The following is a 12,659-nucleotide window of genomic DNA, read 5'->3' as shown; positions in this document are numbered from 1 at the left end:
CTAAATCGTGCCCTTTTAAAATTCATATGTTAAAGTCTTAACCCCCAGTGCCTTAGAATGTGACTATCTGGGAGATTGTAAATTAAGATGGGTTCTAATCCAATATGACTGATATCCTTATAAAAGAGAATGTCAGGACACAGACACATACAGAGGGAGGATCTTGCAAAGACACAGGGAGAAGAAGGCCCACTAAAGCCAAGGAGAAAGGGCTCAGAAGAAACCAACACCAGTGACATCTTGATCTCAGACTTTAAGCTTCCATGATTGTGAGAAAATTTTTTTTGTTTTTTTCTTAACCCTGGAAGCAGAAAATTCCCCCAAAACATTCAACCTAATGCCAAGACAATCAATCTGAGTCCAAATATCCTAATCGGAAAAAGAAGAAAACTGATATGTTCCGAAATTGGGAGAGGGCCAGTAGGCCAGCACGTTAAGGACGGCCAATTCCACACAAGTCCTCCTTAACAGTTACTTCTGGCCCTACAGTACTTTCTTTGCCAAGAACTACAATGTATATAAGAGCATCCCATGTTTCCTTCACAACCCACATCTATAGTCAGACTGAAGTTGAACTGAAAACAAGCATTAAAATTTATTAGCTTTGTGGCATTTTGCTTAACTACTTGATCGCTTTTTCTTCTCTGTAATCGGGGGAATAAAACTGATAAATCAATCCTCAGCCCCACTCTCCACATTCCAGTCTACTCAGTCCTCAATATCCTCCTTCCAGATGAGTACAACTATTCACTCATTTTCTCAGGCCAAATTTTTGGAGCAATTGTGAATTTCCTCTTTACTACACAGTCCATATTAAAAATGTCAGCAAATACTACTGGCTTCAACATATACCCAGAATCTGAGCAATTCCCATCACCTCTGTTGATACCATCATAATCTAAGGTAGAGCCTTTAAAATTGGAGTATGCACTATAAAACTACAAAGGTTTAAAAGTGTATCATTTAATGCAATGATAGTTTTATGGAATCATTTCCAGATAGTCAACATCCTTATGTACAAGCTCCTAATATCATATACCTAAAAATAAACATGCATACATAATATTCATTTTCTAACTTAAAAAAAAGCATAGCCACATATTATCTTAATATATTTCATTACCTTGGGATAAGGAAAATTCTGAGGCACCAAGCAAAAGGCTATAACTAAATATCGGTTTGGGAAGACTTATATAAGGATTAATGAAGCTACCTCAAAAATCAGAGCTTTAAGTGTTTCAAATCACAAACAGATTTCTAATAATAAATGTCATAAAACCAATTCACTGTACTTGAAAATAGATTTTTTAAGGACTTGATTTCTTTGGAGCAGTTTTAGAGCCACAGCAAAATTGAGAGGAAGGTTCATAGATTTCCCATACACTCTCTGTCTCCCCCAACCCATTTAGGACACCCTCCATCAGAGTGTGATATTTGTTACAATTGATGAACATACACTGATACATCCACAGTCCATAGTCTACATTAGGGGTCACTCTTGGTGTTCAAAATATATGGGTTTGGATAAGTGTATAAAGACACGTATCCATCATTCTAGTGTTACACAGAGTATTTTCACTGCCCTAAAAAACCTCCATGTTCTACCCATTTATCCTTTGTTCCCCACAGCCCTTAGCAAACACTGACCTTTCTACTGTCTTCATAGTTTTTGCCTTTTCCAGAATGTGCATATAGTTCAAATTATACAGTATGCAGCCTTTTCAGATTGGCTTCTTTCACTTAGTAATATGTATTTGTCTCCTCCATGTCTTTTAATAGCTTGATAACTCATTTCTTTTTAACACTGAATAATATTCCTTTGTCTGGATATACCAGAGTTTATGATCCATTCACCTGCTAAAGGACATCTTGGTTCCTTGCAAATTTTGGAAATTATAAATAAAGCTGCTATAAAAATTCATGTGCAGGTTTTTGTGTAGAAATAGCTCTTCAGCATCTTTGGGTAAATACTAGGGAGCATGACTGCTAGACCATATGGTAAGAGAGAGCATTTTACTTTTGTAAGAAACCACCAAACTATCTTCCAAAGTGGCTGTACCATTTTGCATTCCCACCAGCAATAATGAGAGTTTCCATTGTTCCATGTCTTCACCAGCATTTGGTATTCAGATTTTGACTATTTTAGTACGTGTGGAATGGTATCTCATTGTTGTTTTCATTTGCATTTTCCTGATGGCATATGATATGGAGCATCTTTTCATATGCTTAGTTGCCATCTGTATATCTTCTTTGGTGAAAATTCTGTTCCCGTTCTTGACCTATTTTTAAATTGGGTTATCTTTCTTAACATTGAATTTTAAAAGTTCTTTGTATATTTTAGATAATAGATGTGTCTTTTGTGATTTTTTTTCCTCCCCTCTGGCTTGTCTTCTCATTATCTTGATATTATCTTTCATAGAGCACACATCTTTAATTTTAATGAAATCTAGCTTATCAGTTCTTCACAGATCATGCCATTACTGTTGTATCTACATCATTCCAATACACAAAATCACACAAGCTTACTCATGTTATTTTCAAGGACTTTCATAGTTTTGTTTTACATTTAGGTCTGTTGTCCATTTTGAGTTAGTTTTTGTGAAGCATGTAAGGTCTTGGTAAACTTTTGTGAAGCATGTAAGGTCTTTATATCAGTTCACTTTGTCCATGTAGATTTCCATTTGTTCCAGAACTATTTGTTAAAAAGACTTTCTTTGCTACATTATATTGCCTTTGCTCTTCTGTCAAAGATCAGTTGACTATGTTTATGTGGGTCTATTGCTAGACTCTCTAGTCTGTTCCATTAATCTATTTGTCTATTCTTTTGTCATTATGACACTGTCTTGACTACTGTAGCTTTATAATATGTCTTGAATTTGGCTGGTGTCAGTCCTCCAACTTTGTTCTTCTCCTTCAACATCTGGTCAGCTCTTCTGTTCTTCTCCTTTAGTGTTCTGTGTTGGCTAGTAGTTTGCTTCTCCATATAAATGTTACAATCAACTTGTCAATATCCACAAATAACTTGCTCAGATTTCAATTAGAAATGCATGGAATCTATGGAACCATTTGAAAAGAGATGACATCTTAAGAATATGAGTCTTCCAATTCTTAAACATGGAATATATCTCAATTTATTTAGTTCTTCTTTGATTCCATTCATCAGTTTTTTTTTAACCTGGAACTGTAGTATTTTATAAATGTTTTACATCTGGGTTTTTTTCCTATTAGAATGTAAACACTGTAAGAGCAATGACTTTAATTTGTATACAGCTATACTCCCAGAAGTCAGAATTCCCAGTATCTAGTAGGTTCCCACTTAGTAACTGATGAACAACTAAATGCCTACTTCTTTGGATTGTTCTGCAAATGAAATTATATAGTGTGTTGTTTCATTAATATAAAGCACTTAGTTTAGTACCCAGCACTATGATGTTTATAATAACTCAGTAATAACAGTAATCCTTAAAAAGTATTAACAATATACTAGTCAATTTTCTAAGTATTTATTCATTTAAGCTTTATAAAAATTCTATAAGGTATATAGTATTATTAATCCTTTCAACAGATGAGGAAAATAAGACAGAGATATTAACCTGCTCCAAATCTCAGTTAATAAGGGGTAGTACTAGGAACTGAAATCTATTGTAACCTGACTTCAGAATCTATCTTTTCTACAACTATACTTGTTGCTTCTCCAATGGCTTTCAATAATAGTTGGCTTTTAATAGCAGTACTATTAATACTATTAATAGCATCCTTATATCAGGAATATGGATTTTTAACAGGATTCTATTTGGCTTTTATGTAACCACTTTAAGAAAGCACAGTCAGAAATTTGGAAATTTAAGAATTAGTCCAATGAGAAGGACAAAGTTTCATTTGTAAATTTTAGAATTCACCTCAAAATCATCTGTGCATTGCCCCACTATTTACTATAATAAATAACAGTTATGTTAATATCTTTTACCCATAGTAGAATGAACAATTGGTGATGAGATCTGTTATTATCCAATGGTAACTAATTTAGGGTTGGTATAAGATACACTGTCATTAAACATTTGTTGGAGAAAACTAATGCATGAATGAATGGATGCATGAATGAAAAGTTTGTAACTGTAGAAAGCAGTCTCTAAGTTAATTGATGATTCTAGAAGAATCTTTACTTAGTGTATTCTCTTAGTATTTCACATTACTTAGCCTTTTTTATTGTGCTTTCATATAATAAAAGCAAGTCAGTCACAATTACACTTGTTTAGTAAATGAAAGAGAATAGAATTTTACTTGATTTTGCCTTTTGCAGTCTAAAATGTTTGTGCTCAAATATCTTATTTGCTAATGCATCATATATGTTCAGTAAGAGAGGCTTTTCCAAATTCTTTTGAACAAAAACACTTGGGGAAAATGGGACAAATTGGTGTGGAAACACAAAAAAATCCAAATAGCCAAAACAACTTTGAGAAAGAAGAACAAAGCTGGAGGTATCATATGCCCTGGTATCAAACTACACTATAAAGCTATAGTCATCAAAACAGTATGGCACTGGCACAAAAACAGACAAATGAATAAATGGAAAACAATAGAGAGTTCAGAAATGAACCCACAATTATATGGGCAATTAACTACAACACAAGAGACAAGAGTATATAATAGTGAAAAGACAGCATTTTCAATAAACAGTGCTAGCAAAACTGGACAGCTACATGCAGAACAATCAAACTAGAATATCCTCTAATATCATGCACAAAAATTAATTTTAAATGTATTAAAGGTTTAAATGTAAGACCTGAAATCATAAAACTTCTAGAAGAAAACACAGGCAGTATTCTTTTTGACATCAGTCTTAGTAATATATTTTGGATCCACCTCCTCAGGCAAGGGAAGCAAAAACAAAAATAAAAAAAATGGGACTACATCAAACTAAAAAGCTTTTGCACAGAGAAGGAAGGTGTCAACAAAATTAAAAGGTCACCTACTGAATGGGAGTAAGTATTTGCAAAAGATATATCTGATAAGGGGTTAATATCCAAAATATAGAAGGAACTCATACAACTCGACATCAAAAAAAACAAACAAAACCCAGTTAAAAAATGGGCAGAGGATCTTAATAGACATTTTCCAAAGAAGACACAATACAGATGGCCAACAGACACATGAAAAGATGCTAAGCATCACTAATCATCAGGGAAATACAAATCAAAACCACAATGAGGTATTATCTCACATCTGTCAGAATAGGTATTATCAAAAAGACAACAAATAATGAGTGTTGGCAAGGATGTGCAGAAAAGGGAACCCTTGTGCATATTGGTGGGTGTGTAGCCACTATGAAAAACAATATGTAGATATCTCAAAACATTAAAAATAGAACTACCACATGATCCAGCATTTCCACTTCCACTTCCTGAAACAGGAAGTTCCACAGCCGTTTCATTTATCCAATGAAAACAAAAGCACTAATTAGAAAAGGTATGTGCATTCCTATGCTTACTGCAGCATAATTTATGATAGGTAAGATATGAAAGCAACCAAAGTACAAATATATATATATGCACATATATATATATATATAAGCAACCAAAGTGTATATACACACACACACACGCACACACACACACTGGAATATTACTCAGCCATAAAAAAGAAATCTCACCATTTGTGACAACATGGATGGACCTAGAGGGTATTATGCTAAGTGAAATATTCAGACAGAGAAAAACAAACACCAAATGATTTCACTTATATGTAAAATCTAAAAAACAAAACAAATGAACAAACATAACAAAACAGAAACAGAATTACAGATACAGAGAACAAACAGGTGATTGCCAGATGGGGAGGTGGGCAGGAAAGAAACAGGTGGAGGAGTTTCAAGTACAGACTTCCAGTTGCAAAATAAATGTAATGGGTAAGAAATGTACAGTGCGAGGAATATAGTCAATAACTAATTAGTATCTTTGTATGGTGACATAACTAGACTTATCACGGTGATCACTTAAAAGAAAATACTTGGGACAAAATATCTGGTTTTTCCAGATGTTCTTTAGTTGAATATTGTTTTACTGAAATCCTGAAGTCCACCCCAAATTTAAGTTTTTCCCCCCCATACCTATGTTGAGCATCCCTAAATTTCTACACAAACCTCCATGTTGCTTTCTTAGAGTTGGTGTATTCATTCATTCATTAATTCATTCACTCATATTATCTTGGTTCCTGAACGCTCAGTGTTTTTCATTTAAACTTCTTCACAAAACTGTGCGGTAAATAAAATCTATCTTACAGAGGTTAAGCCCAAGGTTATTTGGGTAGTAAATAGTTGTGTGCACAGGGGTATACACTTAAATCTCTTGACTCAAATTCCAGTGCTCTGCTATGTAACAGGCAAGTGTACTAGGTCCTAGCACTAAAAGAAAATCGGCATGTTCTCTGTCTCAAGTAGAGTCAGTCACAAGTCAGACCAGGCTGACAGATTAGTCTTTATTGCTGCCTTGCAGTTTTGTTTTGATTAATCATTTCACAGCTTTCTTAATCCTTGGAAAATATTACCACGGCCATCCTCAAATGCTCCCAACTATTCCTGGAAGTATTTCTCTCCTTAAGTATCAATGTTCAAAAATAGGCTGACGAAGATTACTGAAACTCTAATTCTTTATTATCACATATATGACTTCCCTGTTTGAAAGCATCTATACTCTCCACCCCTGGATCATGGCCAGAATCTTTGTTTCAAACGTGCTTTTCATACATTATCCGCAGAATCTAAGAACACCAAAGGAAATTTAGACAGTGGGCTTCAGGGTGACTGCAACTGCCAGTAATAAGAAAAAAGTTATTTCTAGGAGGAAATTTCCTTCCAATGGTGCTCTCTGAGAGGAAATCATGATAGTCTTTCCGTGCATGCACATTTGGAGTGCTCCTATAAGTAAATTTTTAACATTAGACATAAGATAGTCCCTCTCATTGAAAGAATTCAGAGGAAAATGGTCGGCATAGGTGCCAGACTTCTTAGTAGAAAGTAGTGATGGGAAACTGGAGGTCACAGACACATTGATGGGAATACCAAGGCTTCCCTTATACACATTCTGAGTGATGACTACTCCAAGAGCTAGGAGAAGGTGAGAAATCAGGGAGAAAAGCAAGATGAATGGCAGCAACTAAGCCAATGCAGAGTGGACTTCACCCTCAGTGATCCAATAAAAACACAATTACCCTGTATTTATTTTTAAGTGAGACATAATATATAGCAAAGAGTTACAAAAGTATTAGGTATATTTTGGTGTTAAAAAACAGAAACACAAGTGTATCTGAATGTTAAGTAACCTATTTTTCAATTTAGACCACAATCCTTGCACTATCATAAAACAGAACAATTTCTGATTGATGCATATGCTTGTTTTATACAATGATGAAAATTAGAATTATCCAAATTTAACCTCTCTAAAATTCAGAAAGAAATGAAAACTTTTCTAGGTCACACACAAATGCTCACTTAATCACAACAAAGTTTCGGGAATAAATGTTTAGCTAATTACATGTGTAATCAATGCCTCCTAATGAAATAGTAAAAGTATAGTCAGGTGAATTCTAATTTACAATCCTATATAACATGTAGGGAGGCTCAGTGTGTCAGTCAGGGTCTAAATAAGAGACAAAAACCACATAGTAATTTGAATAAGGAAAAGTTATATAGAGAATCATGAATTACTAAAAAGGTAGTTAACTACTAAAAGAGGTAAACAAGGGGTAGTTCAGTAGTACAGAATTAGCAACTACAGAACACAAGTTTGCCTATAGAGCTGAAGGAGAGTGAGCATGGCAGCTACTTATCGCTTTAGAAGAGACCCCTATCACCACAATCACCAAGGCGAAGAGTCAGACATCTTTGTAGAGGGGGTGGCTACCACAGTAACCCTGCTGGTGCCTGGGAGACTTGTTGAAGTGTGTGGGTCCCAGAAGGTATAGGATACAGGTGGTCCTCTGGCATACTTCTCTAGAGGACAGAGGATCTTACCGGAAGTGACAGGCTACATCTTAGCCATGAGGTGAACACTGCTAGGTTCCCTACATACCAATCTGCTAAGTGCCAGTGGAAAATAGCACTCTGGAAAATGGAAATAAAAGTCCCTTCCTCCTGTTCTGGCTTTGCAATATCCCTCTAGACCCTTAAATTGGCAAAGCCTAACATCAAGTCAGCTAGCAAAGGCGAAAGGTCCATCAGGTCCACCTCTTGTAACACACGACATAGCAAAGAAGGTTGTGGAGAAGACAGGCGATGAAATGAATAACTGGCATGCGGGCATTTCCAGCATCCTTGATTGTGGAAACTGATAGAGGTAAAATCTGTGCAAGGTCACATGTTTATGCTTACAGCCACAAATGGTAACTTCATCGTTCCTATTTCTAAATTTGGTTACTCATCATGTAATTCTGACTGCAAATTATTCATCAAAAAATCATATTGGTGGCATTATTTTACTAACTTTTTACTGAGATACAGATAAAGTACATAAATAGTATAGATTAATACGTTTTTACAAACATATACCTCATGTAACCAGCACCCAATGAATCTGTTACCAGGACCCTGGAAGGCTCATTCTTCCTGCACCTAAGCAGTAATCACTTGTATTTTAAATGTTCTCTTAAAATTTCTTACTCCTTTTCTTGTTAGATGTTCAGCACAACTAACAGGAATGTACCAAGAAAAATAATGCAGCCTTTGTAATATAGATGAAGCATACAAGAAGCTACTTTTGAGACCTATTTTATTTTATCATTCTACATTTCTTTCTAAAGTAGTCTATGGAAATTATTATGCTACTCTTGTTTTGCATAAATTGCTAATATTATCATAATCTTTTTCATTTTTCCAGAGGAAAAGGGAATGACATGTAAAGAACATATGCAGCCGTAAACAATCCTCTGTCATTATGCAAAGAAACAGAGGTGGAATTCAAGTTTTTGCAATAAAGTCTTTTCTACTAATACCAAACTACCCCCTTGGTGTGAGAGAATTCTACATGTATGCAAACAGACAAGCATTAACAACAAGTCCAAAAACCCACCAGTAATTTGGGTCACTAAAGAAGTAAGTTAAATACATGCAAAACCAAAATTTAAATATATAATACGTTTTTTCTTCAAAACTCATAGCATTTAACATGTTAACAAAAGCGGAACATATTTTTATTATATCATTTTATTGCAAATAATGAAAGGAAAGTAACACATTCATTAGGAAAAGCAAGGTTTTAAAAAAATATTTTAAGGCACTTGGATTTTAGAACGGTTCAGCTTTTCCGTTGAATAAATTTAACCAATTAATCACCATGGGCTCAGTAACCCAAGAGGCTCAAGAAACTTGATATTACTAATTTTTCTTATCCCTCTGTACTTCTAGATTTCTAAATCCCTGCTTTAGTATTTTACATTATCATATAAAATCTAAAAACCAATCGTCATATTGAAATTTGACACATTCAACTACATATTTTATTGTTTTCCAACTAGCTTTCCATCACAAGTCAAGTCTTTGAACTTATGCTTAGGCTTTACAGCCTGAAAGTGGTGAGTGTTTTTCCAGAAGGTTTTCAGATTTTTTTTCAATGCCTGCCTACTGGATTTGGTTCCAAATTTTCTAATGGGAAGCATACTTTAAACAGCCTTGATTCCATGTTTTCAATATACTATTTTACTTTATTGCTCTTCCCTAACTGAGAGCACTTACAATCAACATATTTTTCAAGTTTTATATTTGGTAATATGTTGTTGGTTCTTTGTTTCCTGTTATAATGGGCTTTCAAAGATTAAGCGAATTTGCAGATTTCTCCAAACAAACACATCTGTACAGGACAGTGTGATATTAGAAGGTTCCTGAAATTAAGTAATACAATGTAAATGCTTTCTGCATTACCCATGTGCTGCATGGAAAGTGAGGAAGATTGCCAATAGGTTTATTTTAGGGAGAAAAATACTATTTTGAAATGAAATAGTAAGTTTACTGCATAGACTGTATTTTATTCTTAATCATGTTCAATTTGGGAGCATCCTCTTACATTTATCACAAGGAAATGATGTCAGGAGTTGACCTATTATTTTCAAAGACAAAGGTTTATCACACAAAATAAATAACTTTTTCTAGTTTATCTGTTCACTCCAAATTGTTTTAATGAATTAACCCTCTTTCTAGTTTCATCAAGGGTGCAAGTTTAAAGTGTTTAACTAAATAATGCTCTGTGTAAGGCTTAGCTGCCTTAAGCACAATGCTGTCCATGTTATTCCTATTTCTCTCCTCCTCACTTGGGAAGGACATTCGGTCACACAAACTCCTAAACACACAGCTCAGTTATTCACCCTGATCTCTGGGCTCTTCTTTCCATCTCCCGTCTATTTTTTATTATTGTTCCAGGTTTCTTCCTCTTCCTTCCTTCCTCCCCACCCACTCAACCCAACTACCACTAAAGCTACTGCTCTTTAGTAGTTTTTCCAAATTAGCACTTTCCTCCATTTCCCTCCAGAAATACGTGTGCTAACCTAATTCCTCCCTGGAGACCACTTGCTCACCTTAGCTCTGCAGTCATTCTCCAACCTCTGCTTATCCCTACAGAGGCTTAGACAGCTCCTTGCTCTTCCATTTTCCTTTCCAGAACAAAACATTTCTTTGGAAGATGCAACCAGGAATTCCAAAAAGCAAATTCAGTGAACTAGTACTGTCAGAGAGCTCTGTAGCAGATAAGAAAATTTGCAAAGCTGTGGTCTTACTAACGTGCATTATGGCTAGCGCCGAGCAGATTGCATTCTCATTTGTTATGGGCAAGTACTGCCAAGATCTGGAATCAAGCTTACCTATGACAGCACACATTACCTAGGATTCCATGCTGTTACAAAGCTCTTCTCAATGACCCTCGATAACTGGGATCTGAAGTTTGATATTGTGTGCAAGTGCGTGTAGACTCTACCAAGCATGTCATCATAAGAACAACGTAAGGCAATATATTAAAAAGTAATGCTATAGCCATCACTTTCCAAACAGTTTTTTAAGTAAATTAGATACAAGACATGTGGAAAATGTACCTCTAGTAATTTCACTTTTTTTTCTAGCATTGACTTCAGATTTTTTCCATTTAAATCGCAATGTAAACTTTCATTATTAATCTTTAGACACTGTAAAATAGACTGTTATTCATTTAGTCATTCATTCAATACATATTTACTGAATATCAACTATGTGGCCAACACAGTTCAACATAAGTTATCAATAAAGCCTTGGTTTGCAACTTACCGTGAGCCATGCGGTGGAACCAGTAGTAGCCAAAGTCAACTCCCAAGAAAGTTAAATACCAAGTCCACGGTGAATCCCAGGGCAGATTGAAGAGCCTGTAGTTCTCCCAGATGTAAATGTAACTAGTCAGTTCAATGCTCTTGAAAAACAAACTGGAAAGATAAAATTTACAAGCAATAATTATACTACATTTTAGATTTAAAACTGTGCTAAAAAATTTAGATAATATTTAAAAATTGATATGTTCACATATAAAAATAAAATCCTTCTCCCTTTCTTTGTTTCTTATTGGTCTATCATGACTTTAAGAGGGTCAGTTTCCTTGGAATCAAAATAATTCACATGGTGTTTCCTTTTGTTTCATAGGCATCATGGATGCCAGCTATTGTTGCTCTCAATTTCATGGAATTAAGGGGGTGTTTCTTTTTTGTCGCCTAAAAATACTTTTCATGGAATCTGTATCACATAAATATAACAGTATGACTTCTTTTCTGTGATTTCCATGTCTAAATCTTAATGAAGAACACAATAAGAGTACTTTTTAAGGGATATATAAAAGACAGAAAATTATAAGTAGCATCTTTTTAAAGGGGACTGTGAACTGCCTAATACCTTAAAATACGTTAAATCGTAAAGTTTGCCTTTAAAGTTGCTTTTGCTAATTCCGTTTCTCTCTTCCTCTACTCTCTCCTTCCTCTCCCTTTCTCATAGACACACACACACACACACACACACACACACATACACTTTTAATGTTTTATAGATTTTATACTTAAGATCACAAATTGGATTATCATAGCATTTCAGTATTTCTTGTAGTAATATAAAGTACGGCTCTCAAAATATAAGGGAACAATCTTCCCCTAGAAATAAAGTATACAAACCTAGTTAAGATAAACAACTGTTTTTAAAACCCAGACAGAATGTGTCTTGTCACCCATTCTACCAAGCTTCTATAAATTCTTATTTCAAGAACTTTTAAAAATATATGTAACATACTTTTTTTTAAGTGTAGCATTTTTCTTTTAAATTTCCTGTGATCAAATTTAAGATCAGATAAGATAATTATTCCTTTATCACTTTTATAAATTTGGTTGATTTGACTTTTCTATTTATCATTAACATGTAAAATAAGTTGATTATTCTACCTAATAAAGGTTTATTTATAAACCATGAACAAGTGAGGAAATCCTTAAATATCCTGATTTTAAATAATAGTCAAAGCAGCAGCTTAAGTTAGTATATTGTTAAAATTCATTATTTTAATAGTATTTCTTTTTACGCAATCCGCTTCTATGAATTAGCTTGTAACTGGGTCATTTGGAGATCCAGGTCTTTAATTTTAATCTACTTTTGACTTTAATTATAATACGATTTTAAG

The 12,659-nt window shown here is 34.4% G+C and overlaps 1 protein-coding gene across 3 annotated transcripts in view; it reads right to left on the bottom strand.

Moving 5' to 3' along the window:
- The window catches only part of AGMO (alkylglycerol monooxygenase), a 316,482-nt gene that overhangs the window by 265,253 nt on the left and 38,570 nt on the right, over positions 1-12,659 (bottom strand). For all 3 annotated transcript variants that reach the window (XM_032483918.1, XM_032483919.1, XM_032483920.1), the window contains one exon: positions 11,279-11,430. In XM_032483918.1, the coding sequence (XP_032339809.1) occupies positions 11,279-11,430 (152 nt within the window). The remainder of the gene's footprint in view (positions 1-11,278; positions 11,431-12,659) is intronic.

Source organism: Camelus ferus, chromosome 7 (genome assembly GCF_009834535.1).
Source record: "Camelus ferus isolate YT-003-E chromosome 7, BCGSAC_Cfer_1.0, whole genome shotgun sequence".
NCBI lineage: Eukaryota > Metazoa > Chordata > Mammalia > Artiodactyla > Camelidae > Camelus > Camelus ferus.
This window is presented reverse-complemented; position numbering and strand designations above follow the sequence as displayed.